The sequence below is a fragment of the Rhea pennata genome, chromosome 2, assembly GCF_028389875.1.
Source record: "Rhea pennata isolate bPtePen1 chromosome 2, bPtePen1.pri, whole genome shotgun sequence".
Classification (NCBI taxonomy): domain Eukaryota; kingdom Metazoa; phylum Chordata; class Aves; order Rheiformes; family Rheidae; genus Rhea; species Rhea pennata.
Window position 1 is genome coordinate 51,636,285 of NC_084664.1, and position 27,743 is coordinate 51,664,027.

Genomic DNA, 27,743 nt, shown 5'->3' on the forward strand with positions numbered 1-27,743 from the left:
TAGAGAGGAAGAGAAAAAATAATAATAGGCTTTAACTTTGAAAAACCTTTAAAGCTTCTATACAATAACGCATTGTGAGCTGAGAATAAATGCAGTTTGGTTAAGATATCTTCATTAGAAATACCTGCCAAAGGCTTCCTGTAGGATTTCCAGAATTGCGGGAGAGTGACATGGGGTTTGGAAAGAGGCTTATGATTTTAATAATGGAGCTGTCAGTTTGATGCCTGGAAAAGTTAACCCTGAGAACTTTATTGCCAAATTTAATTTTGTATTTATGTTGAATTATTACCTCCTCAAGATTTTTCTTTTTTTCCTAACTAGTGATGAATACCATGGCTTCTGCTATGTACAGAACCCATGGCTGAGTGCTAAAAACCTAAAGTATTTTTGTTGCCTCCTTTTCTTTTTTTTATTTTTTATTTTTTTTTAAAAAAAAAAGAAAAAACAGAAACAAAGTAAAAACCAAGGTCTAGAGGAGCAGAGCGCTGATGTGCTTGAGCGGCACGTACCAGTGGATCTCTTTCTACCAGGTGCCTCTGAGTGTTTTTGAGAAGAGTCCCTCGCCGTTCCTGGCTGCAGCTGTGGAGGGCCCGGGACTGCACCGCGGGGAGGCGCGGGGCTGGGGAGCACCTTGCCTGCAGCCCGTTCTTCACCAAGAGCATTTAGATTGAAGCTGTGTTTGTTTAACCTGACTCGGTTCTGCTGTTATCTGATACTGTTGATTCAGTACATCTCTTCAGCTGGACCGTGCCTAGCTTTCAACTCCAGAGCTGCTTGTTTTGGTTTGTTTATCAAAGGAAATGAAATGATTTGGGAATTAAAAACAAAAATTCACTCTCAATATTTGTGTGTATGTATGTTTCTGTGTGGTATCTTGGCCTTACAGGTCACCAAATCTTGTTACTTTAGTTTCTGTCTGGAAGAATGTCTGAGCAAGGTAAATTGAACCAGGAGACAGCAGAGGAAGCTGTGAAAGAGCAGGAGACTGCCTTCTCCGAGGCGACCTCAGACAACTGTATCCTCAATAAATCTGAAAGCTCGGAAGTAGAGGAAAAGGAGGAGAAGTTGAGCGATGCCAAGACAGAGCTGCAGGTAAGACAGGAAAAGTGAAAGACTTGCTTTAAATGTCGGTGTGTTACTATTGCCTTTCCATTTCCATGATCCTTTCTACTTGGCTATATTTCCTATAGTCTTCTCTAATAATTTGAAACTGATTTTTTTTTCCTATTTTTTTTTCTCCCTGTAAAATAAATATTATTCTTTCATTTGCTTTTCAAGCTATTTAGGCTGATTCATAGGCTAATAATATTCATACTATTAATTTTTCTGAGAAGTTAATTCCTAGACAGCTGTACTAAAATTTGATGAAATATTTGTCTGTTTTTTTTTCTTTTGGAGGATTTATAAAACTACCTTGATCTCATGAATTTACAGATAATATTAATGAATAAATACTTAATGTGTTGTTTGGTTTGTAGGTGTTACTGACAACAAAAAGTTGTTATGCAAAGCTTAAGAAGATAATTTAATAATAAGACTTTATTGAATTAGGAATTTCGATCCTTTTTGCTCAGCTGAATGTAAAACAAAGGGAGAGACTACAGTGTAAGAGGGATTTGGAGGAGTATTTACTTAAGTATATCTCTTTTTGTATTTTTATTACATGTAAAATTACAGGACACTGCACAGTCTGTGTTGTACAAACATGATTCCTGATTTTGCTTGCTTTCCATACTTGTTTGGGGAAAGTTGTTTTTGCAGTCAGCACATGATAAAAATTTTAGGAGTGATTTAATCCGTGTATCTGTTGGTAACGTTCTTGCAATGTACGTTTTCCACTGAAGTGGTAAGTGCTTGTACTTTTTCTGTACCCAGAAACGAGGCGCAAACCAGCAGAAAAAGAGATCTAAGGTAAGGGTCCATCTCTATTTGAAATTGCATGCTGAGCTGCTGTGCTAGGATAAAGAGCTTCATTCAAATGTCTGTTTGCAATTGAAATGATGGCCTTTCATCAGTTGTTTTCGTTTTTCCTTTTACTCCATAATCTTGTCTCACAAAGGTAGAGGAGTTCCTCTAGATATGATATATCTGACTTCCCTTTGTCTATCGATCATACTTTTATGCTGCTGGACTTGCTAGTATATGTACTTGCAGGGGTAGACAGCTTATGCCCTTGTGTATGCTACTAGGGAAGCAAAAAGCTCATTCCTTTTCTTTTAGAAATTAACATTTTTGTTTGAATTTTATTTAAATTAAATACTCTTAACTTCAAGGAGCAGAGGCTGCCTAGCTCTCTTCCTCCCAGTCACCTTATCTTGGCATAGGGAAAAAACACTTTGGAATATTCCAAGTGCAGATCATAAAACTTGCACATTTTATTGTCCACATTCAGGTCTGTTGCTTTTGGATACCACTAAGGACCCAGAAAAAACCCTTTGGGTTTAACTTTCTGTTGGATTAGGTTTGGTGTCGCATTATCTGTTCTTTGCTTTTGTCCATTTATAGCAGAAATGTTTAAAAGCAAAAAGAAACCAACTGCCTTCCCTATGTGGCAAATTGCTCGTTGCTCTGTATCTTTTTCTGTCTACATCTTAGGCAGATTAAATTTTACTGGCTGAGTAGGCAGGTAGTTATTTGCGGTGTTTATAGATGGCTGGTGTGTGGAGACTTAGGGTCAGTAGTAGTTTTCTTTGTTTTGTTTTCTTTCTCTCTTGTTCAGTCAGGAGCTAAAGGAAAACTTGTCCGGAGTCTTGCTGTGTGTGAAGAGTCATCCCCTCGCCCAGGAGCAGAAGGCCTTCATGATAATCAGGTACATTCACAATCATTGCTGTTAGCTTGCATGGTTGACCTCCATGTTCAGTTGCATGACTATGTTACTTAGTTGGGCATTTAACAATGTCTTTTTTGGGGAAGAATTACATCCTGACAATGCATACATTTTTATGAAGGTATCTGGCTTAGCGTGAACTTTATTTTGAAAAATCAAAATAGTTTTAAAGTATGTCACAGGGTATTGTTTGCTTTTTTTTCCAGACCCCCTGAAAAATTCAACAAATGGAAACGAATTCAAAAGAATTCAGATTTTAAAATTAAAAAATAGTAACAAAAAGAATATTAAAATGTTCTTTTCTCTAAGGCTATCTCTTTCGAGGCTACACCAGATAAAAGTTTATATCCCTGTCCCCAACTTGAATAAAATATACAGATCCTTCACATTCTAACCTACCTTGGTAGAGCCAAGGGTGTCTCATGCTGAATAGCGTTCATTTTCTAAACACTTGTTGTAGACTTTTTGATACAGAAAAGCATGTATATGAATTTATCTGTACTGATAGTGCTGTATTCCACCCCACACCACCTCACCCTAGATATTCTAGCACTCAAGATAGTCTTCGTAGACTCATTTTTGAAAACAAAAAAGCAGAACTAAAAATACGCTTTTTTGTTTGCCTGGTAAGAGAAGGACTTCAAAAATCAAAACCAAAATATTGTGAGCACTGCCTATAAATTATAAGATGTGTATCTGCAAATGAGATCAGCCATAGAGAGAGCTTAAGCCTCTGTGAGCCTAGCACAAAAACAAAATCACATTTAAGTGTACTTTCTTGCAGTTTCCTCTATTGACTTGAAATGAAACAAATTCAACTCTCCTCTTGTCTCATAAGTATGGAGAGTTTTTTTTTTTTATTTTTTTTTTATTTTTATTTTTCTTTACAAAAGACCAAAACCAAGGTTGTTCAGCAGGGGGACTTCTACGTGTTCTACTGCTCTACAATGATGCTTATGCAGTAGATAGGCAGGTTATTTTATCAGTTGTTCTGTTGTAGGTATATGCTTTTAGCTTGACTTGCATTACTCAAGGTGCGTGGCCTTTGTTCTGCTTTTATTTGTACTTTCTATTGTTTAATGGAGAATGAGAAGGAGAGTAATATAAAAGATTGTATTAAACATCACATGGTAGTTTATAATGTACTGCACAGGACATGTGTTAAACGTCACTGAGACGGGCAGGTTTTGAGGTAAAATGCCTCTCAAATCGCACCCCGATGCCAGACAGAGGAGGGATTCCTTTTGCCCGCAGCCTCTGGTTGTCCCCGATTTTGACCAGGTACGACAAACACTTCTTTGACCATGTTGAAACATTTGAGGGAGATGAAATGCCTCCCTGGACCCACGTCTGTCTCCTAAAGACAGTTGGCTTGGTGTAACGAATTAGAGAGGAGCTGCGTTTTGTTCTCACTGGCCTCTTCCAGGTGCATTCCTGGTGAATGCAGCGCAGCTTTGCAATGGAAAACCAGACCTGTAATCTCCTCCTTGGACTGGCTGAAGGATACAGAAAGTGTTATGCCAATCGAAACACTTCTAGCTTTCGTTATAGAGGAGAAAAAGCCTATTTTCCGTTTGCATTTTTTTTATTATTTTATTTTAATGGTTTACAAGCACAGGGAATTCATTACCAGAGAATGTACGGTACATTGCCAGAACTACAGAGTATGGATTGTACTGCAAACTTGATGTTTGTATTTATATTTGAATACTTGCCTTCATTTTCCTGTGTAGGAAAAAAAAAACTTGTTTACCTGTATTACTTGATCTTGAACGCTTACCTGATGGTTTACTATGTCCTTATTTAAAAGGAGTGTTGCCTTTAATGTTATACTATTGGCCTATAAGTGTATTATTGCAACTTGAACATTTATTTTGTTGTTCATTATACTTACGTTGTATCAATGTATTTATTAACATTGTATTTTATTATTGAGAAAAACCAATAAAAATATAACAAAATATACAATAGACTGCTTTCACGACTCTACAGCCCTTTCGTGTCATTCTTCTAGTGCAGACATATATTAGTATGTTGTATGTAAACTAGGAGATACTGTATGTTCATATATGTGCTTATGTGTGAAGTCTATCGTTTTTATTTTCCTCAAAATAAGTGCATTTTAGCAGCCACTTTATAGCTTAGGATTGATGTCCTGAGAATGGAACGGCCAGTTACATTTTTCTCCTCTATTTTGAAAAGCTAATGGCACAGTCGCTCTACTTTGGGCAGTGCAGGGACTCTAGAGTTACCCTGTGGGGTCTTTTGGCAGTGGTTCACCCAGAGTTTGTCATTTGAATGACAAAATCAAATTGAACTGCCATTTCAAGTGAAGGCATAATGTTATGTTAGTCCTCCGAGTCCTCTGAGCAGGTTAGCAAGCATTTTTCTATGTATCCTTATCTCAAGTGACCAGGAATTCCCACTCTATCCATGTGTACACTCAGTTTTCATCTAATGTTTTCATTCAAAGCTAACAAAAGTGGGCAATAGTTCAGGTTAATATTTTGGCTCGAGGGCTTTATTTCTCTTTTTACAGTGCTTTTTCTCTCAAGTCTGCTATACCGCATTTGAGCTTCATTAAAAGTAGATAATGATTAAGCTGAGAAATTACTCAATTTCTGTCTTACTGTGGCATGTTTATGCTGATAGGCTTGTTCTGTTAGGGTTTTGTCTTACGTGTGTTGTGGTGGCTGATCTGTAATTTTTTAAAAAATAAATCTAAAATTTGTAATAACGACTGAAGGCATCATTTGAATTCAGAATGGTCTGATTTCTTAAAGACGCCCCTTAGCTTAAAGTTTTTGTGTGGTAGTATTCTTTGGAAGAATGGGGTGGAAGAGAATTTACTAGTATTCAAAAAATTCTTTTTTTTCTCCAGTATTGGTAAATTTGGATTTCATTTACATGATGGCTGAAATTTATCAGATATGCAGGACTCTCATAAATTAAAGAAAATTGTATTACTAGGGAGTTTTGCAACAGCTTAAATCATGTATTCATTTTTACACATTTAAACATACAGTATTGTTCTGGCCATTTTTCTTCGAAAGGATGTGAATACTGCCATGTGTCTTTTAATTTTGTACAATGAGATTCTCTTCTTTTGAAGCTATAATGATATTATTTATATATTTCAAGAAATACTAACTTATCTTTTGTTGAAACAAAAATACCCACAGAATAAAGTTGTAAGTGGAGAATAAAAAGTTATTAGAAACAAATCTGAAAAGGCAAGCCAGCATGAATGCTCAATTTTAATCATTTTTTTCTTCTTAAACTGAAGCATACTTTCCAAGGAATTCAGAGTCTCAGAAATACTAAAGTTTTGAGGATAAAATTAATGAAGCCTTGGAGAAGTTTGGTTAGCACACTTCATTTTAAAATTGCAGTGCATGTTTTGCCTCCTCTGCAAATGGCATGCTTGCAAGTGTCTTTAAATAAAAAGCACCCGATAATTTAATAAGCAGTCTATGTGCACGTGAGTTTATCGTTTGCTGGTACTGTGGTACTACCAGAGCCTAGAAACTCAGTCTAACTGATACTACATTTGTGTGTCCAGAACAGCTCATGTCAATCTGCAGGATTTTTAGTGAGGAGGAAAAAAATGTTATGTTTTTCAGAAATCTATCCATTGATCATTATTTAACATATTTGATATTTACTAAATTATAGAATTATTTAAAGAAGCGCTCATAAAATATAGTTCATTCTTTTAGCAGCTCTTGAGTGAGAATTACTGAAGTGGAGAATAATGTGCCTTTAATGAGAATAGACTAAAAGCTTGTAGTTTGCAAATGTTAGGGAATAAATAAACCTACCAGTAGAATTTGGCCTTTAAGATGTCATTATTATCCTAGAAAAATTAATTAATTAATTTTTCAAATAGGAAAGAAATGTATCTGGCTTCAGCTGTTCTAGCTATTTACAGTGTAATGCAAATCTCTGCAGGTTGGAAGCCATGGAAAGTTCACTGAATCTGGCCCTAAATTTATCCTTCTTTTTTTTTTTTTTTTTTTTTTTTTTTTTTTTTTTTTCCCTCCACCCTCACAGGAATCCATACAACTACAGCTCTCAAGTTTCCCTAGCCTCCAAGAAGAAGATAAATCTAGTAAAGATGATTCCGAGAAAGAAAAAGAGAAGGATAAAAATAAAGATAAAAACAGTGAAAAAAACAAGATCAGAATGTTATCAAAAGGTGAACTTAAAAACTTTAAATTGTTACTTTTGTAGAAGTGTGTGTGTGTGTTTTTATAAGCATATATGTATGTGTATAAATACACAATGGAAATTTTTTTATACTTTGAAAAATTCAGAACATGAAATGTATATGTGTGTGTTTTTCATATAACTGCTAGACTTTGAAAGAAAGAACTCTTCCAAACAGAAGTTTGAGGTGATATTTATGTTTTTTCATATCAAATCATTCTTTTGCATATTTAAGTGTGTTGATGTGAACATATACATGTAAATATGTGCATGATTGTATGAAAGATAAGTGTGAGGTTACAATACACTTTTTCTTTTCCTAGTAAGGCTAATATACTGGCATGTTCTTTGTGCAATGCAGGCAGCAGAGCAATACCCTTTAATACAGCTCCTCTCCCATAGAGAATCCCTTTAATGCTATAGAGAAATCCACCCAGGCCTTTAACCTGTACTACAGCCTGTTAATAGAAGTCTCCATCGCCTATTACACTTACGACTTCTTCAGAACAGGTTTTGCTCCTAAACTTTTGTCTTTCTTTGGTCGATGGTACCAAATTACAGTGTAATCTCTCAAAAATAATCGTTGCCTACCTGGATGCAGATCCGCAGCTAATGTGAATTGTTAGTTGGCTTCAACAGAGCTATCACAGTTCACCCCAGCTGGAGGATCTGCATCTGCGTGTGAGTCAGGCTGCATACCAGTGCTGAAAAATTAATTCTGACTACTGTCACGCATCGCTGTTACCTGCCCACTCTCAGACGTCATTGGATTTTGGTCTATTAATGCAAATAGAATTCCCACCGGCAGGATGCCTCATTCTCCGTTTATGCAGTGTGTATTAAGTGATTCAAAGGTTTACCGATTGATAGTGGGTTTTTTTTCCTTTTTTTTTTTTTTTTTTTAATGTAGTAGTTGAAGAACTTGGAAGGGACTTGACAGGCTTTAAATGTTTCCTGTGATTCTCAGTGGAACAGTAAGAGGAAGCATGAACATCTACCTGGTGTTTCCTGGAGTAGATAGATACATATATATTTTTTTTTTTTTTTTTTTGCCTGAGTTCCAAATGAACATTCTCTTTCTTGAAAATATGCTTACAGGTTGTTGCTGGAAAATGGAATTTGATTTATGGTATAGCTTAAACTTTACTGTTGAAATGAAATAAATGAGTGGGGGATGTTTTCTTGTTTTTGCAGATTGCAGTCAAGAATATACAGACTCAACAGGCATAGATTTGCATGAGTTTCTGATTAACACATTAAAGAATAACCCCAGGTAGGTATTTTTTGCATTATAGTTGGCACTCCTGAAACAGTTTTACTAGTTTTGGAGATTGTTATGAGGAAAAAGTAAAAGAGGTAGGATGTTAACTGAGCAGAAAGCTATCAAAAGTCAATAACTCCTATTCCCTTTCCACTTACCCATTGCTTAATTTCACCTTTGGTGACATCTGGTTTTTGTCCTTACCTTCTTTGCATATGCATCTAGGTGATTTTAGTAGTAGTGTTTTCTAACCATTGCAGTTAGAGATCTGTTTATGAATATAAAGTAGTTTGCTTTTGGCAGTGTTGTACAGAATTAAGATCCTATACCTAGTGCCAAATTCTCCTTTTGGTATTCCTATAGTTTCCATTTGGAGTAGCAAGCTCATCTCAATGTTGAATTGGCTTCTAAATGTCTGAGGAAGGATCTGTACCATTTTTGTGTGTTGTGCTTTAAATGCTCGTTTCAGTTGAATCTGTTAAATATGTGCCACATCATTCTGCAATTATAGGAAAAACAGGAATAATTAGGTACGTAACAGCTTGCATAACCTTTTGTATTGATGACAGAAGGTCCCTGAATTGTTTTTTCTGCACCAAATGAGAAAATTCAAAAAAAAAGGAGGAGTGATGGACTCTGTCAGGCTTAAAAAAATTTTATGTGTGGGAATACACTGGGGAAATTTTTGAATGTTTTTTGGCAGGAAGTGAAAAAAAGAACATCTGAGAACTTTCAAACAGAGCATTTTGATTGAGAAATGCCGCAGCATTGCCTCCCGGGAGCCATAGTTCAAAGACATTGATCTCTGTGGACTTTCTCTGACTAGATTAGATGTGCTTAGTCTCCTTACTTGCAGATCGATGCATAGTGAAAGATATGTTTCAGACAAAATGGTGAAAATTTCTTTGGATAGCAGTCCTCATGAAAGAGCTACATTAGCTGGAAATCTCATTTTTTTCCATCAAAAAATGGTGAAGAAGCACCAAAGCTCTTCGTGGCAATCAGTCTTTCTATACAAGACATTGATCAGAGCCCTGTGGGTGGAAGCACTCTCAGACCATATCTGAATGCAAGGAAGGACTAAATCTGTTGCTTAGTGAAAGTGCAGAAAAGCAGACTGGAGTCTTCTCCAGATGTGCCAAAGCAAAGCACATTTCATTTTGAATCAAGATGGCTGACAACATCTGTAAATTTGTCATACAAATATTGATACATCTGTTTTTTAATCTAAAATGGTTGCTGGTAGTTCATGCTACAAATGCTTGCATTTCTTTTTGACAGGGACAGAATGATACTCTTGAAAATGGAACAGGAAATTATTGATTTTATTAGTGACAACAAGTAAGTTGAGCTCCGTGCTTGGTTAAGTTGTGTATGTGCATTGTAATGCAAGCTGTCTGAGGGAGGTGCTCATGTGAACCGCAGTGCTAGTGATGCTCTTACTAGCACATTGCAAGATCAGGCTTTTATTTCTTGACACATGGTGGTACTAGTTAAAATACAGCAGATGTAAGAGAAACCTTTGCTTTGTGTTGTGTCACAAGTTTTCAGTGGCTTCCACTGGCTCTAGCCAGGCCCAAAAATGTTACTAAAAGCTTTCAGTGAGAGGATGCAACTCAGTTATCTCTGAATAGAGATGCACAGATGTGCTAGCCTGAAGTTTTGCCTGTTTACTACATTATTGCAATGTATTGAAAATTAAAATTGAGCTTTGGTGGAAGGAGTCTTTGCTACTGTGTACTCTTTTTAATAAAATGTTTCTGCAGGTTTAAAAAATAGAGTAGGAGGAAAGGAAGAAAGAATGCTGATGGGAAATAAACATTTTGTCAGTAAGAGAGGAAAAAAAAGAGTATTTGCCAAACTAGATCCCTCCAGCATCACCCTGCATCTGACCTTTGGGAGAAAGGCAGAAAGGAGTCATCAGTATCTCAGCAAATCTACGCTACTGTTTGTACAGAGTGTGGCAGTGGGTGGGCAAGTTCTTCATGGTATATGAAACACCCAGTTGATACGATGTAGCATGAGCTTTGTTTGTCCAAATGTAGTGCATGGAAGTGTGTTTATAATAAATTGTAAATATAATTGCTTTCCATTGCCTGCTTTGCTGTAGCAAACATTTATGTCTAAATCCACAAAGTAGAAAATTTCAGTTAAATTACTGTCCACTGAATTATAACAAGTATTGCTGTTGTCCTTTAACTGTAGCTCTGAGGGAAATGTAATTATCAATGCTATTTTATTTTTTGTAGTAATCACTATAAAAAGTTCCCTCAGATGTCATCATATCAGAGGATGTTAGTGCACAGAGTGGCAGCTTACTTTGGAATGGATCACAATGTGGATCAAACAGGAAAATCTGTAATTATCAACAAGACCAGCAATACAAGAATGTAAGTAGCAACCCTGTTGTTCCCTGTTGTTGTTCCCTTCTACAAGAGCTGGTTTCTACCATGACTGCCTGATGTGTTTTATATCTTCTTCTTTTTTTTTGGTGGGGGCAGAACGGGAGTGCAGGGTTGTCACTACAGCTAGCACTGTGAGGTAGCCGAGTATTTAAAGATATGTAGGAAGAAATCAGCCTCACTTGTTCCTTGCAAGAAACTTATATAATGTTTTGGAATGTTACTTTCCTTGGCTACTTAGTGCCCCTTTTACTATAGAAATGAATTCATTGCTTTAGGTGTCGCCTGATACCAAATACATATTTTCCTAAATAACCCAAACATATTGTGAGGATAGCCTCTTCCCTCTAATTGGCCCTCTCTATTTTCGGATTCATTTTCTACCTAACCTGGTCATTTAGCGTTTGGACTCCTGCCGCCACTTGACAGCATTGATACCCGTTTTATTCCTCTCCTCTCCTGGTTCTAGTTTATTTTTTTTTGAGATCTTTCAGTATGACTGCAGAGGGTCATGGAGTATAAATCCCTTTGGATGGCTCAAATGAATTGAAAAATTCCTGGCAGGGTGAAATCATGCAGGCGTGCTTTATGCTCTCCTCCATGAGCATGTGTAAAGCTAGCAGAAGCTCCCTATGAAGCGCCATGACTGATTCAGCAAAGACAGTTGTGTGCCCGGCGCTAATTAGCATCAAATTTGTTCTGCCAAGTGCCACTTCTGTATTAATAAGTGGAACCATAGCCTCGTCTCCCTCTTTACCAACAAACTACATAATGAAGAGGAAGTAATTATAACCAGGTAATGAAGTTTTGGTATCTAGTACTGGAACAAGAAACCTCATTTCGAAATTGTATACTTCCTGTATTTAATTAGTATGAGAAATAAAAACATCAATTGCATTTACATATCCAGTAGTTAAGGTGCTTAACTTAGACTCAGTTGCAGAGAGAAATTTCTTTTAAAATACTATTAGCTCCTATTGCAAAAGATCTTCATCTTGCAGAATCAGGTAGTGCCTCTACCCTAACCCAGTGGTATTTATTATTTCTGAGCCCTAAAAATTTTCCATGTATGTGAAGTGAGTGTAAGAGCACAGACAAATGTTTTTAGATCCTTTTCATAGGCTATCCCTGAAATATGCAGGCATCTGTGAAGCAACACTTAAAAACGTCAATGTTTTTAAAGGTTTGAATAAAGCATGCTCTAACGGTCTGATTTTCAGAAGTCAAGAGAATTGCAGTAGCTTAGTAAAACTAAAAATCAAGATGCCAGGGTTTAGCCTCAGGATCTGACAATACCTGCCGCTGTGCAAGGGATTTGGATGTACCTGAGAGAAAGAAAAGAAAGCTGGGTATGCAGCAAACCAGTGTTCATGTCTGAGCTGAAATGGAAGCAATTTGTAGTCTCCTCTTGAACAAAACACGGTTAGCTATACTTTAATCTTTTAGTTCTTCCTCTCTCCTTACATTTGCCCCTTTTCCTTCACATCCATGTTACCTCTGTAGTGCAAAAACTGTTACAGATCTTGCCTCACAGAATAGCGTTCTCCTGATTAACTGTGATAATGTGATAATATTGTAGTGATATCTTTCTGTGTGTTGCTGTACATCTCATAGATTGGAAGTGCTGTTGGAAATGTTTGCAGCACTTTCAGGGGACGTGGCGTTCCCCTTCAACAGTCAAAAGTTTGTCCGAGTGCTCTGGTGAAGCTGTGGCTTCTTGTGTAGTGGGAATGAGAAAGCAGGTTGGTTTATCAGGCACTGAGTGGCATCTCTGTGGGCAAGCTAAGTGGACAGGACACTGCAGGGTTGGACAGACCAAATGACCCTTTTGGCTTTGGAGGTGGGTCGTGCAAGCTGGAGGTGAAGCATGCAGCTGGACAAATTTGTTCTGACACCGTTTGTGTGTAGATGATCCAGAAATAAACGTAGAGCTTTCGCCTTTGATTCACTGAGCAAAGCCATTTTTTTTATGTACCATATAAAATGCAATTGTTTCTTTTCTGCAGTGATTTGATGGTAGATAACCAAATCATATGGAGATAGCATTGCATCTAGGTGCTTCCAGTATGTTTGCAATATTTTGATACTGTCCTAAAATAAAGCTTTGTGGAAGCTATTTTTCATAATTGAAGGAGATGGCTTTTTTCCTAAATGTCCTAAGCTCTGACAGAAAATAGAGGTTATTATCCAGCATGAATGAGGGTTGATGAGAATTTATTATCCACAGCAAATAGTGCATTAAGATCCACATCTGAGAGAGTCCGGTGTGATTTCATGTGTTCTGCGTTTCAGTATTCTCAGAGGAAACAATTTTATGCAGTTCAGATTCAACACCAAATACAAGCAGTGTGTTGACTCTATTAATTATTACTTGGACAGTGTCCAGAGTACTGGAGATTGGGACAGTAACTGTTCAGACTGTTCAGTATAGTTCAGTTACACTGTGCTATAAGCCTGAGTCTTGATTGTTTTATGCAAGTGTATGGAGATCCCCAGAGACAGCTATTCTTCAGAAAGTTTGTGTTCTGACAATATATTATCTCCGTATTGCATATGGTTTCCAATGGACTTTGGCTGCACACTCAGGAGAGGGAAGAATGTTTGCTTAAGTTCTTGAAGTATTTTAAAATTATGCACTGCCTGTGACTTTTCTGTGTGTGTGTGTGTGTGCATGAGCACGTGTTTGGGAAGAGCATATGACTCTGCAGAGTCACTGTGTGGGCTTAAATAAGCACTGTGTGGCTTATTTCTCTGGTTGAGCGAGGGTATGTGTCACTTCTTGGCTCACGCTTGCAGGTGATGAGTTGTTTCCTCCCTCCAGGCAATGGGGTGAATTTATTCTGTTCAGCAGAGACCTGTTATTCTCACTGCCTGCAGGTGCTTGGGGGCACAAATGTCAGAAGAGTTAATGGCTTTGAGATGGATAGCTTGGTTGGGAGAAGCTGGTGGTAATGCGATGTTAGAGGTACTGCAGCACAGAGTAGGGTCTGTCAAACCAGGGACAGGGATATGAGTGGAGTAGATGGGGGCATTTCATTTCTTCCCTCAATTGGCCACCTCGAGGGCAACATATGTCCACTTTTATGTATCTGTACTTCTAAAAGTACCTGCTGAGGGGTTTGGAATTTGAGAACGTGCTTATTGGAGAAATGATGGTTGGAAGGAGGGCTCTGTTTTTGTATAGTCAACTGTGTGGTTTTATGGAGAGGGGAAAATGATGGTAAAAATGCATCAGGACTTGATTCTCCCTGGAACTGCGATTCTGGAGCTTTAGTGACCTCTCTGAAGCCTCTCTTAAAAATGTAGTCAGACTATAATAACCGCTTTACAGTCTGAAGATTATTTATATTGAGAAGCTTAAATTAAGGTGGGTTTTGTTGTTGTTGCAGTGAGAATAACTCATACTGCTTATGAACCTTTTTTGTGAAACGGAATACAAAAGCATGGAAAAATGTCCTCGTATAGTTGAATGTTACCTCAACCTTCATAAAGATAAATGTATACTCTGGTTTTCATTAAGGAATAGTGGATTTTAAAAATACTTTATCTTTCAATTTTAAATTAAGAGTAGTTTTTAAAAAAGAATGTTTCTCAAAAGAAGTATCATTTTATCTTTTTTCTGCTCTCATACTTTGTGGGGTTTTTTTGAATTACAAGAGCACAAAATTCTACTTAAAATGGGACGTCTACTTTGTTCAGTATGAAATTGCTTTTGTGTCACCACTGTATGTATATTTGTCTGTCATCTGTGTCTGCCTGTCATCTATCTGAAGTGTATCTAAAGATACATGAAAATGTATACGGAATTTAAGTCAGTGAAATATGATATGAACAGAAGTTTGGAATAGAGGCAATATGTTAGACAGAGGCCATTCCAAATTAGAGGCAAAAAAAACGTGGATGTGTCCTCTTTTATTCTGTATAGGCCTTATAACTTCTAGAAGAAAACACTAGAAGCAGAATTGTTCATATTTTCATATGTACCAGTTCAGTCAGGATCGTGCAGCTGATTATCTGTGGATGTGTGGAGAAATGCGGAGGAAGTATGTTGAACTGCTTGATAAATGAAAAGGATTTTCATTTGGTTTGGATCATCAAGCATGTGCCAAGTATGTCTTTACCACAGCCCACACTAGTGTTCACATATGCTTTTACATAAGCACGAGTGGCAGGGTTAATCAGAATTGAGGAGGTGAAATGTTTATGATATGTAATTGTTGTATTTAGATATTTTCATTCATTCTGAGCTGTAACACATTTGCTATGAATTTATACCACTACTCACATCTGATTTTTTTTTCAAGAGCACCATTAATTACAATACATACTGTAACATTTGGTTGTCTTCTATCTTACTCTATTATTACAAAAATGCTTATGTAATATTGACCTAATCAGAAGGTTTGCCTGTGCCTTTGAGATGTTCCAGAGTTTGGGGCAATGATAAGATGCTATGCGTATTACAAGGGGTCTAGAGCTGAGCTGTATCAGCAGAAGGAGACATGCTGTACAGTATGCTCTATATATGTCACAACTAAAAAAGTAGGATAATATATTCTCTTTTATTGTCTCCTCTATGTGAGAGTGATTTGAATCACAAACACAGAAGAAAAGTTCTCATCAGGCTACTTCGTGTGTGCTGTATTAAAGAGTGATAGTTATGTAGATAGCACCTGTGCTACCAAGGGGCACTGTGCTACTTTTATCACCATTTTACGATAAGAACCTTGACTTTGGTGCAGGACGCTATAGACATGGCAATAAAATGACGTTTACTGAACATTGACAATTTCAATAAGGAATGATTTCCAGGCAATTTTTATCCCTTAGACTGATGTGCCAAGCAGACTCCTTGGGATGCCAAAAGTTACGGCCTCTGGAGCGCACAGAAAAGTATGCCATTCCCCTTGACTGAACGAGGTATTCATGAGTGCTCAGTCTAAATCACTTTTATTTCTTTAAGCAGTTGTTTGCAGATGGGAAAGTTGCGACGTTTTCCACACACGATTGGTAACAGTCTTTTTTTTTTTAACAGTCAGGTATATGGTAGTAATTACAACTGCACACCTGAATATGTGTATCTTTTTTTTTTCTTTTTTTCTTTTTAAGGACTTAAGTCAAAGCTTGCCTGAGAGTTTAAGGCAAAGGTTTGTTGTTGTTTTTTCCCTTCTTAGGAATACAGTCTGGGAAATGGCTTGTTGTATTGCATTGCATCTGCATTTAAAGACCTTATGTTCTCCTTGATCCTCATATACTTGCACAGAGTAATGATCTCATGAGAGTAGACCCAGTGTTACAAAACACGTGAAACAGGAAGATGTGTATGTGAACTCCATTACTTCTGTTTTTATTATTTTCTGTGAGGTTTATCTTACTTTTCTTCAAGGAGCTGTGAAGTTGGCTCTATTCCTCTGTTTCCTATTGTGGAGTTACTTCTTTTCTATGCTCACTGCAGCACAGTTGCTCCTTGATTACTAAGAAATAAGCAAAAAGCAGGTGTGTGTGTGTGTGTGTGTGTGTGCCTATCTATCTATCTCTAAATATGTGTATATATGTGTATATATACGTGTGTGTATGTATATGTGCGTGTATGTATGTTTTCCCTCTGGTTTATAATTGTTGTTGCTCAGTCAGAACACCAGGTGTTACCAATGTACAGAGAAATGTGGTAGATATATGTGGCTAAAATGGAAAAACTGTATGACTGAGAAATGACACTCTAATTGACTGAGACATTTTGTTCCAGTTTATCATGCACTAGTGCTGAATCCTTAGTTTCTTAACGTAAGAACATCAATAAAACCACAAAAACAAGTATAACTATGTTGCTACATAAACTACATAAACGTATTTAGCTTTGAAGTAACAAGTAGATTAGACTGGTTTTCATGGATTTATTTCTTGGACGTTTTCCAAACAAAAAATGATCTTGGGATGAAATTAGGAAAGTGATTAAGAAAAAACTTTCTCCGTGTAATAATAATCCTGCAGGATGCAAGAGCTGAGTGTGCTGGTGCTCACTGTGGTGATGCACGTGCTTCAGTCTCCCGGGTGTTGTGAACCTTCCCCGCTCCCGCGAGGCTGGGAGCTGCAGCGCTGAGGCCCCACAGTGAAGCTCCAGGGCAGAGGGAGGGAGGTTTCCGCAGCCCAGAACGGATGGAGAACGTCCTGGGAAATGCTGCGTTAAGGGCAATTGCAGATTTCACTTTGAGATTCAGGAAATGTCTGCTTCCAATAGCACCCTGAACCTCCTGTGCGCTGAAATGCCTCCGTTCTTTATCGCAGAGCAGAGCAGGCTGAAATGGGGGAAGTGCCTTTGTTTTACCCAGTCGCACGGTGATAACAGAAGTAATTCAGGGAACACTTCCTCATGTTGCAAACTCTTAGGGGTTTTAGCATTACATTAATGTTATCCTACAGGCTTTTGTTTCAGGCATAAAGCTGCCAGTATTTCACTAAATGCCTTATCAGGTGTTGTACACATTGATATTCATCTAGAAAAGATTTACCTCCCCCACCAATCTTTTTGTTTTAATAACTTTCTTTAGCTTAATGATATTTGATGCAGCCTTTTGTTCTCAGCAGACATTCCCTTGTTTTAATTGTGTACCTGTTTTATTTGAAAGATTTGAAAGAAAAAAGTGCATGCAATACCTGAGGTAATGCTGAAGTTGACCTTATAAAATACTGGCTTTGCTCTTATTGAGCTTTAAATGCTGACTTCGTTCTTACTTCAGTCAGTGGAAGCCATATACTGGACCCATGGAAATGATGCACTCTGTAAATGAGATATTAGGGTTAATGAACCAGTTCTAATAGTTCCATTATTAGATTTTGGTCTAATGTAATTTATCAAAACTAAATCGTTTATAATTAAGGTGGACAAGTGCTTTACAGCTGTCTTATATTGTAATGAACTATTAGTTCAGCATTAATCAGGGAACTTCTTATTTATTTTTTTTTGTTTAGTCCGTGCAATCACACCACTTCAGTAGTTTAACCAGAAGGTTTATGATCACCTGGTCTTGGGTGGGGTGGTGGGAGATTATCCAGAAAAATGATGCTAAGGAATAGTAAGTAGGTAACTCAACCGAGGGAAGCTCTTCCTTTTGTAACTAATTAACCAGTATTTTTATGTGTTCTTCTGAACTGTATGAGGAAAGTACCTGTTAATCAAACTGCTGTTTAGTCTCTTATATTTTAAAATTACTGGAGGCAGATCTGGAAATCTGAACTGGCAGCAGTGTGTTGGTCTGAAGTGACAGTACCTCAGTAGTAGATGAAATAATGTCTTTAAATCTGGGGTGTAGTTTTCAGAAATGGGGTGGTGATATCAGAAAGTGAATTTTTGAGTTAGTCTGAATTGTTCTTAGTAGTCGCTTCTTAAACTTCTGTTGCCTGCCTTTTGTTTCATGCAAGAAATGCAGAGTCTGTCTGTGTAGGCCATATCTATGACATGATCACTAGAAATAGAGAAGTATTGCTATTATTATTATTGAGAAATTTTGAATTTTGCCTGTAAGCGAAGTTAGTTGCTCCTGCTCACTATTCCCAAGATAGACTTTTAGACTGTTTCTGAAAAGCAATTAGCAGCCTGCTTTCTTCTTCAGGCCAGTGACTGTTCATGGAGTGACTTTGATCCTTGAGCCCTCCTGCCGTAGATAGGGAAAATATTCATGGCCTGAAGTGGAACTGAGACAAGAACTTATTATGTAACAGAGCAATAATTTGTATGCATGGGGCATTTCAATAGAACTATTAGTTTCTTCATTAGCCAGTCAGCTTTTGGGGAGCTCTGTTGCCTATATGGGTAGTCTTCAAATCTTGACTTCATTTCCTTTTTACTTCCTTCTTTCTTTTTAATTTTTGAGGTTATTAGATGTGAAAATGTAATTTTAAATAGACTTCTGTAGTTATGCAACATCCTCGTTTTCAGCTACTTACAGAGTTTGCTACATTCTTAAAATCAAATATTAATGAATTCCATAATAAACTATGCTACCACTTATGAGCCTCTATTAGCTGGAAATAAATTGGCACTATGCAAAATGTTCAGCCTAGATAGAAATGAATATTAAGAACTAACTACAATCCCAAGGAGTGGGAGCAGAAGCAGCAAGTCCCACAGATAAAGAAATAATCGTAGTTCAATCACAGGACAGCAGAGCATTTTGAAGCCTTTCAAATGGATAGAAAGGTTTGCAATGTAGCCCCATGCAGCAGAAGATTGTATTTTGATTTACCCTTGCTCTCACATGACTTCAGAGCAGGGTTGCAGTATTCTGACCCCAGAATACTGGGCCAAATACTGAGGTCTTTACTCAGGCAAACTCTCAGGGAGTCAAGATGTGCTGTGTTGTTGCATCTGTAGATTAAAACAAGATGACTTTCTGGGACTGGTGCTTTAGAAAGGTTGTGAGGCTCGTGGGTTGTGCTGTGATACGTTAAACAATGATCAGATTGCTTGAACACCATGTACAGAGAGATTTCAGGATCTGGCCATCTGCTTGGCCCTGGTAGAGGATAGCTTGGCCCTGAACAGATTCAGTTTATGTTGCCTCTGCTCATCCTGCAGACATCAGGTTCTCTATTGTTTCCATAATTGGAAATGCTACTGGTTCCAACCCCATGGAAATCATATAGCTAGGGTACTAGAACAGAAAAGTTTGTAGGGGAGAGGGTTTTTTTAATAAGGGAAAATTAATTGAAGGACTTATTCTGAGGAGTGGGAGACAGTGACAGAATAAACCTCACGCTCTCCGAGAGAGAAAAGAAACCCCACCACTTCCAGTTCTGTTACTGTCAATCTTGTCAGATGCATCTGATCACTGATCGTTTCGGAGGCAGAATGCCTGTCAGAATAACGTATCAGTTTTAATATTAATATTGGGAACTTGTTCATAGTTCAAATGCTCATCTGAAAAATGATAAAAAGTAATCTTTAACAAGGATGAGTGTAGCTTTTGGTATTTGTGGGTTTTTTTCTTCTTTTTTTTTTTTTTGTTTCTTTCTTTTTTTCTGTGCTACAGAGAAGGCAGCACCTTTACTAACCTGTTTTGTACAGTGTTGATTTTTTTGGTGGTTTCCATTGTGCTTTTACCATCCTAACAGAAACCCTCAGTGACTCATACTATGGAAGCAACAGTCTGTTAATGAGGCTTTTGCCTTCAAATGCTTGAAATGCCATCCTGAGTGGTTTTAAATATTAAGTTATGGTAGTATAACTGAGCTGTACTTCAACCATTTTCTGTATTTAAATTCCCACTCTATTTTTTTGAACTGTATGTGAGTGTCCTTCATCCCCTAAATACGTGAAATCTATAAAGGTTCTAATTATTGAGTCCTTTTTCTCAGAAATGTTATTCTGAGAGAACTTAATCAAATAATTTAATCGCTAGGGCTGGAATTCTGCCTTACCTCATTTAGATGGAGCCCCTTGACAATGGTGATATTTGCTTGCACCTTTTCTGAATGTGCTAATTGACAGAATATGTCCCTGTTTTCATGATCAAAAAAGTCATTTGCACTACAAATAGTAGTTTTGGCCCAAAATATAAAGTAAGGAAACAACAATGCTTATGTAGTGGCTGTAAAGCAGCACCCTATGAGGGCATCCAGCATAAAACCAGAAAAAAAAAAAAAAAAAGGAAAGAAAAAGCACAGCAGGCAGACCTAGTAGATATTCAAGGTATTCACAACCTAACAAAGCAAGAAAGACAAATGCAAATAACAAAAGACAAACCATCAGAGCACCTGCATTACAGTGCCCTGTCTTCACAGCTTCTCTGAATCCCTGCACTTCTCCCTGGTTCTTACCATCCCATTACTCTCCTGATCACATTCCTACATAAAAACATTTTTGATAATTATTTATTTTGTTTGCCAGACAATGATCCTGCAGGTAGCCAACGGTGGGTTTTTTTGTGCGTTCCTAGCCCCATAACCCTAGCTATCTTTCACTCCATTTGTTCAGGAGAGGAATTGCCCTTTATTTAGGAGAGGAATATTAACCTGCTGTCTCCCTTTAGGTGTATTAAATGAACATCATATTGCAAATATAAAGATGCTCATTTTTTTCAGACTTTTGGACACTGCAGTGATCTCCACTTTTGAACTTGCTTGCCTACCTTGCATTCCTTCAGACAGCTGCTTCGCTATTACCTGTGATGTTTTTGCAAATGATAAGTGTTACAGCACTTCCCAGAATTTTGATTACACCAGGCACTGCACTGAAAACCATCTTTTCTGCCATGGTGAGGTTGTTGCTTCTTTTAAAAGAGATCTTGCAGCAGCCTGTGTACTGTGGTGCTATCAGAAACACATGCCACATAATAAAGATTTATGTGCTGTATAAATCAACCCTGATAATTCCAGATTGCTTGTGTGCTTTGCTAATACAGTGACAAAGTCCTTAGAACCGTAACATTTAAAGCTCATGCCTGTCCTTTTTCATTTGTCCTTTTGGTGTGATATCTGTGTTTCCTGCTTCTTAGCGAATTATTTCAGAATGGATTAACTTATTTTAAATGGGTGCATATTTCTTCCAGTATTTTATTTTTTATCTTAATATAAACAGAGACTTATGAAACTACATTAATATGTTTGTAAACATGGCAAGAAAATGCCCTGTAACTTTAGTCCATGCTTTTTGATATCTGTTACCACTTGCAAAATATTTTTTTGAAACTGTAATTTCATTAAATATTGAATACCTGACCAAGATACATGCAAAGGTTTTTGTTTTTGTTTCCACTATCTTACAGTTCCCTCCAAAGCAAAAGCATTAAATGAGTATACTGGGGAATTTTTTTTCCTATGTAAAAAGTAAGCGTGAGGGACAAACTGTCATACTAGGATAAGTTGAGAATTCAGCTTCCGCTGTTGAAGCAGCTGGAAGTAGTTCACCTTGAAATCACAACGTTGATGGTACAGAGTTCTTGCACCAGATGTTGTATGTGGGGGTTGTGCTTGTTTTTTTTGTTTGTTTTTTTTTCTTCTGACAGGCTGGAGTGATTACGTTCTTGTTCCAGCTATACCCTTTCCAAAATGTAGGCTTTGTTGTACAGAATGAATCTTGGAAATGGTCTTTTGAGGTTTTACTTAAGTAAGGACTGCAGTCATATTTTAAGTAACTATTAAATGAGAACAGAAAATGACAATAGCCAACTTGTAGAACATAAATCAAGCACAATCATCATATCGAAAAGGTAGTTTGGGGCTTTGTTTTGTTGTAGACCTATTACTGTATATCTGACTGTGTTTAACAGCTCCCTAGTTGTATCTCAGCATTAGTCCAGGCTTAGATATAAGAAACTTGACTCAGATCTTAAAATGCTCAATGTTCTCCTCATACAAAAATGAAGCTGAAAGGATTGAAATGATCTTTGAGAAATTTCACCTGCACTAGAAATGGGGAAGTAGCATTGCCCTGAGATTTTTGCCTCGGTACTGTCCACAATCTGGATCTGGCAGTGCAGTGAAACATGCAGAAGCATTGCTAAACTGGAAGCACGGGGTGGGAAACGCAGAGGTACCTGTCACATAAGGGATCTAGGAATTGAATAAGCAGATCACTGACCAAAAAGCTATTTCATAATCTATCCTTTCCCTAATTTGACTGTGAAAGGCAACGCAGTAAGTGTAAATGGTTACCCAAGGTTTTGAGAGAGACGTGAGAAGGCTTTGTAGAGGTCTGCCAAGAGTTGGAGAAATCGGGGCAGCTCTGCCCTGCAAATGGTTCAGGTGCTGGTGGGAACCTGCTACAGTTAATTCCCGTGGGCACCCCGGTAACATTTAACTGAGCAGCGGGGTCCCGCCAGCGGCAGCCAGCTGAGCAGAGAGGCTGCCTTGCCTGCGGAGAGGGCATGATTGGTGAAAAACAGGCAGCTTAAGAAGGCGCCACTTGGAAGAAAGAAAGGTGCTTTATTACAAAGCGTGTAGCCAAAAACACAAATACCTGACTGAGCTACCTGAAATGTTGCAGAAAATGTTAAATGAGCTGATAGGAAGGGAAATCAGTATGTCAGCACGCCTGTTTAGATGAAGTTCCTCTTTGTCTTGTTAAAGAAGACTTGGTTTGCATCTGTCATTGCAGAATTAGATGCCCCAGCTACTCTACTGGGTCACTCTGCGGGAAAACCCCAAGCTGCAACTCTGTCCCCTTTTTGTCTTGAGCTGTGTGTAACTGCAAGAAAGGCACCATACATACTTACAGGGCAAGTCGGAAGGTCTGCTTATGCTGAATTTGGAAAGGTCTGACAAATGATTCTATATCTTTCTAAACTTATATTGTCTCGGTTTATGAGCGGTTGTATCCAAGATAGTGATCTGTATCATTTTTCCTAGTGTTCTTACAGGAAGTGTAAAAAGAGGATAGGAAAAAAATGGAGAAATAACATGTTTGTAAGACCAAACAGTAATCTAAGAGTGTGTCTGTAAGTCTAACATTTAGGTATAAGGCTTTCAAGCAAAAAAGATGTGTATAGAATGATTTTCATAAGCTGTTGCACTTCAGAGCATTAATTTTAAGTGTAAATTTTGAAGCAGGAACAAGCAAAAAAAAAAAAAAAAAAAAAAACTATAGAAGATAGTTAGGAAGAAATGGAATTATATGAAATATATTCTATAGTGTTGTATTTTTCCATGCCATGGAAATATGGACAGAAGGTTAGATAAGGCTTTGAGAGAGTATTTCTTTCTCCTCTCACAAGGCAGGACTAATTCTCCCTCTGTTAGACAGATACACGGGTAATATATTAAAAAATTCCGTGGATATAGACTTGTTTGTTTCTTGTGACACTACTATACTGTCAAATATAGTGTTTAGTATCAAATAAAAGGTACATGAGCAACATGAATATATGTTATATATACAATACAATATACAAGTTGTAAGGAAGGGAGCTAACATAGGATCCATATTCTTTGTGTTATAGTATTTGTGCTGTTTGTACGTTAGATACAATTTGTCAAGTGGTACAGCAAAAGAGAAAAGTAACAAGAACAGTTACAGAACAGTAAGAAACGGTCCTGTGTTTTTGTGAAATTGTATTTTAGGGCATAGATGCTTCACTTCCTCCAATACAGTCAAGAAATGAAGACTTGGATGATCAAAAGATTGTATTTTTTTTATTAAAAAAAAAAAGTCATTTGGGGTTTTTTCCTGTATGTTGTTTCTGAGGTATAATTAGGTCACACTTCCAAGCTTTCTCAGTAAAATCCCCTAATTGCAAAAATCACATTGACTTAAAGGAAATCAGCATTTCCTCCTTTGCTTTTTAGAGTAGTGGATATTGAGGCTCTTATTGATTCCAGATATGGAAGCCAAATGAAGTACTGAATGTTAGACAGATTGTCAGCAGTCCTTGTAAGCAGGTACTTGTGTGTGCATTTTCTAGCACACCTTAGTTAGCATGTAGATGGGATAGATTTTATAAGTTTTGATGTTCTTTTTTTTCCCAAAGATCTCTTCATGTAACCTAATAGTTGCCTGTTAGGGTACACAAATTTCTGGTAAGGTCTTTAGAAATAGTCAATGTCTCCTCACAAAGTCCATGCAAATCCCATTTTCACCCCTTACAATTAAACTAGCATGTGACTGAGTGTGAAGGTGTAAATTTGGCAACCAATATTGTCAATTTAGGGCCTGCATAAGATGAAATCACTGCATCTGCTGCATAACTCTGATGATATACTGTATTATATTGATATATTAACATATTATCTTACTCAAATTACATATTTATTTTCCATTTTCCAAGCAATTGTTTCACCTGAAAATTCATAAACTAATACAACAGATTAAGAATAAATGCAGTGGCTTCACTTCTGCCTGACAAATGCCTCATACAATTAAGAGACCTTACCAACTTTGAATGTAGAACTTCCACTGATTTCCATCGAGAACCAGAGGCAAATCTTTACAGAGTCAGCCTCTTCTCTGTCCAGAGCGATGAGAGAATTTGCTTCTACTGATACAAATAAAAATAGCAAATAAAGTTTAAAACCACTATTATATTTTTGCAGGAAAATTTGCAGTAAACAGCACTGCCAAAAAGCTATATACGAATGTCTCTGAAATATCTTCTTTCAAGTAGACCCTAGTTTACACTTCTTTCAACTTGCGTGTCCTTTTCTGAATTTGAACATTTGAGCACTTAGTGATGGAGACCTGCAGATTGGTGCACCTTAAGGTATTTGTTGCTGCAATACCCTGTTTCTCACTGGAAGGTTTTCCCTCAGCCTTTCCAGCCTTACAAACATAGCTGGCTGTGGTGTTCCCAACCTAAGACATAAGCAGGACCCCAGGACAGCTGCAAGGGGCGGCTCTCCCCCGGCGCAGCCGGCACTGCTGGACCCCCAGGGGCCCCGCGCGTACGCTCGCTCGCTCTGCCCAGACACAGCTGCTTGTCACAACCAGGGATTAATCATCTGTTTGGCTTGTAGGTTATTTTTATTAATAAACGCCCTACTGAGTCACTACTACTCAGATTATTTTCTGACAGGTGGAAACGTTTTGTACATGGTAAATTAAATGAAAATTTGGTTAAAGCAATAATGTTACGAAGTAGGAAAGCAATCTTGTTTAAATAAGTTGGTAGTTGGACAGGACATTTCCCGAATTGCTTTTCAGGCCTGTTTTTCTCTACTGTTTTTTATTTTTCTCCCTCTCTCCATTTCAGAAAAAATCCTGGTTATTTAATATGCTAAGTATATCGTTTATTAGATGTTTAGTAGATAGCTTACAACAACAAATTTTACACTGAGTGCAATTGCAGAAGCTTTATTTGTGTTTTAAGAAACAGTTTAAGAATAAACAGAAAAGTAACATTCTTCAATCACTCATTTTAAAGCAGAATATTTGAGGGGTTTTTGTTTTCTGGCCATGGAGATCTAAGGCTCCTAACAGGAACAAAGGCAGAACAAATCCATTAATACGGTTTTGTAGTATTTCTATTTATGAGCACACACCACTGCATTTAATGGCCCATTACATTAAAAAATGATACAGAAAACCATGCTGCACTGGAGTTTCCAAAAAGACGCATATTAAGACATCAGAGGACTCTGACAACGTTCCCACGTTGGATGTGGTTTCTAGGTGAGTGCTCAGCTCCTGCAGCTGATGGGCAAAAGGTTCTTGAATTCTCAAAATCTGTGGAAATCAGACAGTTTTGTTGCTTTGTCACAAAATGTAAATTGTGACCAGAAGTTGAAGCCCTTCAGGTTCATACAGAAGGCAAGGTAGAACTGCTGTCTCTTAAAATTTTCTATTTCTAACAATTGGTTACAAATATTTCCTGTACGTCTGGCCACGTATGGTTACGGACTGCAACTGCGTGGCGTGAATGTGTGCTGTATTTTGATTTGAAGTACACTGCTGATGAGTTAAGTACAAATCCATGTGATATAACAAAAAAACGGTGGCCGACTTGCGCTTTTGGATTTAAATGTTTACCTTTGAAATAAAAGGGAGGTGAGGTTTAGTTCTGAAGTCTGCAGAAGACTTGTTTTGTGATCGCTTGTAGAGGCACCGCGCTGTAGGAGCTCTACTCCCGCGCTCTTCGCCGGGGGTCTCCCAACGTTCGTGGAGGTTTCGTGTCTACGCGCAAAATTTCCCGGGCGCGTTTCAAAGCGGGCGCGCGCGCCTCCTGCCAGCGCTGCTCCTTCCGCAGAGCACGGCTTTCCCGGCGCCGCTTCGGTGGACGAGCTCAGGCTGAATCTGACCCCCAGATTCTGCTTGCTGGTTTCTCGAGGCCGCCAGCCGCCCTAGGGGAGTTAGTGGGAACTGAGCTGTGTTTGGGTGTGGGAGCAACGCGGTGTGCAGTGTTTCCAACAGCTACAAGTCCCGACGGGTAGCGGCTCGATGTGACGTGAGGCGCTGCTTAACGTTAGCTTTCTTGACGAGGCGTAAACGCGGAAGGACATGGAACGGCTCCTCCCGGCTTATGCACCTGAAAACGTTAAGCAGCTTTTAACTAGTGCGATGTGGCTCTTTAAAAGGAAATTTTTAAAAAAAAGAATGCTTGGATGGGTTTAAAATCAGCTAATTGATACTCCGTGGCTGTTCTGGAGTATTTTCCCCACTTAACAGTGATGAGATAATTATTTGTTTAAGCAAAATACCATCAGTCCCTCCAGTTACCAGTTTCCTGTACCAGGAGTGAGAGACTCTTGTTTTTGTTTTAAGATTTCTCTCCATTTTTCCTTACTTTTAAAGGTGGATATGTTTCCCTGAGCTGCAGCGTAGCTGGAGGCCCCAGCTATGGCAGGAGCAAATTAACATACTCCATGTTAATTTGTTTTCTCGTCCTTCAGTGATAGTGAGGAGAGTCTAAATATTTCAGTGACTGAGACTTTGAATTCCTGTTCCTTGCTCCATAACAACAACAAAAGCTATTTATAGCAATAACAGTTAGCAGCAGTAGAGCAGCGGCAGACAGCTATAGGCAGCGTCTCACGATGACCACAAATGTTAATTGATTTTGCACTGAATGCCTCTGTGAAAACAAAGAGCACTGAGAAATCAAAGCAAAACCAAAAAAAAGATTTTTTTATTGCTATGTTTTACTTTGCTGGCAGACCAGAGCAAAGGTTTTCTGAACATTTAAAAGATGAAAAAAGTGAAGAATCCCAGAAGCGATTTATCTTGAAGCGAGATAACTCTAGTATTGATAAAGAAGACAATCAGGTTGGTTCTCGGTTCGAGAGTTGCTGAAATTGTTCTGTTCTTGCAGGTGGGCTGACTGATGTTATTGTTGTTCTTTTGTTGTTGCTCTCCTCCTCCTCCCCTCTCCTGTCCCCATCCTGTCCCCATCCTCTCCCCCCCGCCCTGTTGGGCACACGGTGGAGAGCCTCGAGCCCCGGCGTGGTCGCTTTAGCAGTGGCAGTGTGGGGGTTTGTGCATGGGTGGGTTGCTTGGCGCAGGACTTGCTGCATGCCAACGCGGCGGCGGGTGGGGGGCTGCCCCGGCTCCCGGCTGGCGGCAAGGCTTTGTCCGTCGCATTTCTCAATGTCTCGTGTGACTGCGGCAGTTGTCCTCCCC

General features: G+C 38.2%; 1 protein-coding gene across 1 annotated transcript in view; it reads left to right on the forward strand.

The window, feature by feature from the left end:
* The window catches only part of ARPP21 (cAMP regulated phosphoprotein 21), a 144,551-nt gene that overhangs the window by 37,220 nt on the left and 79,588 nt on the right, over positions 1 to 27,743 (forward strand). Inside the window, exons 3-10 of the mRNA XM_062569494.1 lie at positions 887 to 1,092; positions 1,876 to 1,911; positions 2,720 to 2,809; positions 6,881 to 7,025; positions 8,231 to 8,309; positions 9,579 to 9,638; positions 10,547 to 10,687; positions 27,281 to 27,389. Coding sequence (XP_062425478.1) covers positions 925 to 1,092; positions 1,876 to 1,911; positions 2,720 to 2,809; positions 6,881 to 7,025; positions 8,231 to 8,309; positions 9,579 to 9,638; positions 10,547 to 10,687; positions 27,281 to 27,389 — 828 coding nt within the window. The 5' untranslated portion in view covers positions 887 to 924. The remainder of the gene's footprint in view (positions 1 to 886; positions 1,093 to 1,875; positions 1,912 to 2,719; positions 2,810 to 6,880; positions 7,026 to 8,230; positions 8,310 to 9,578; positions 9,639 to 10,546; positions 10,688 to 27,280; positions 27,390 to 27,743) is intronic.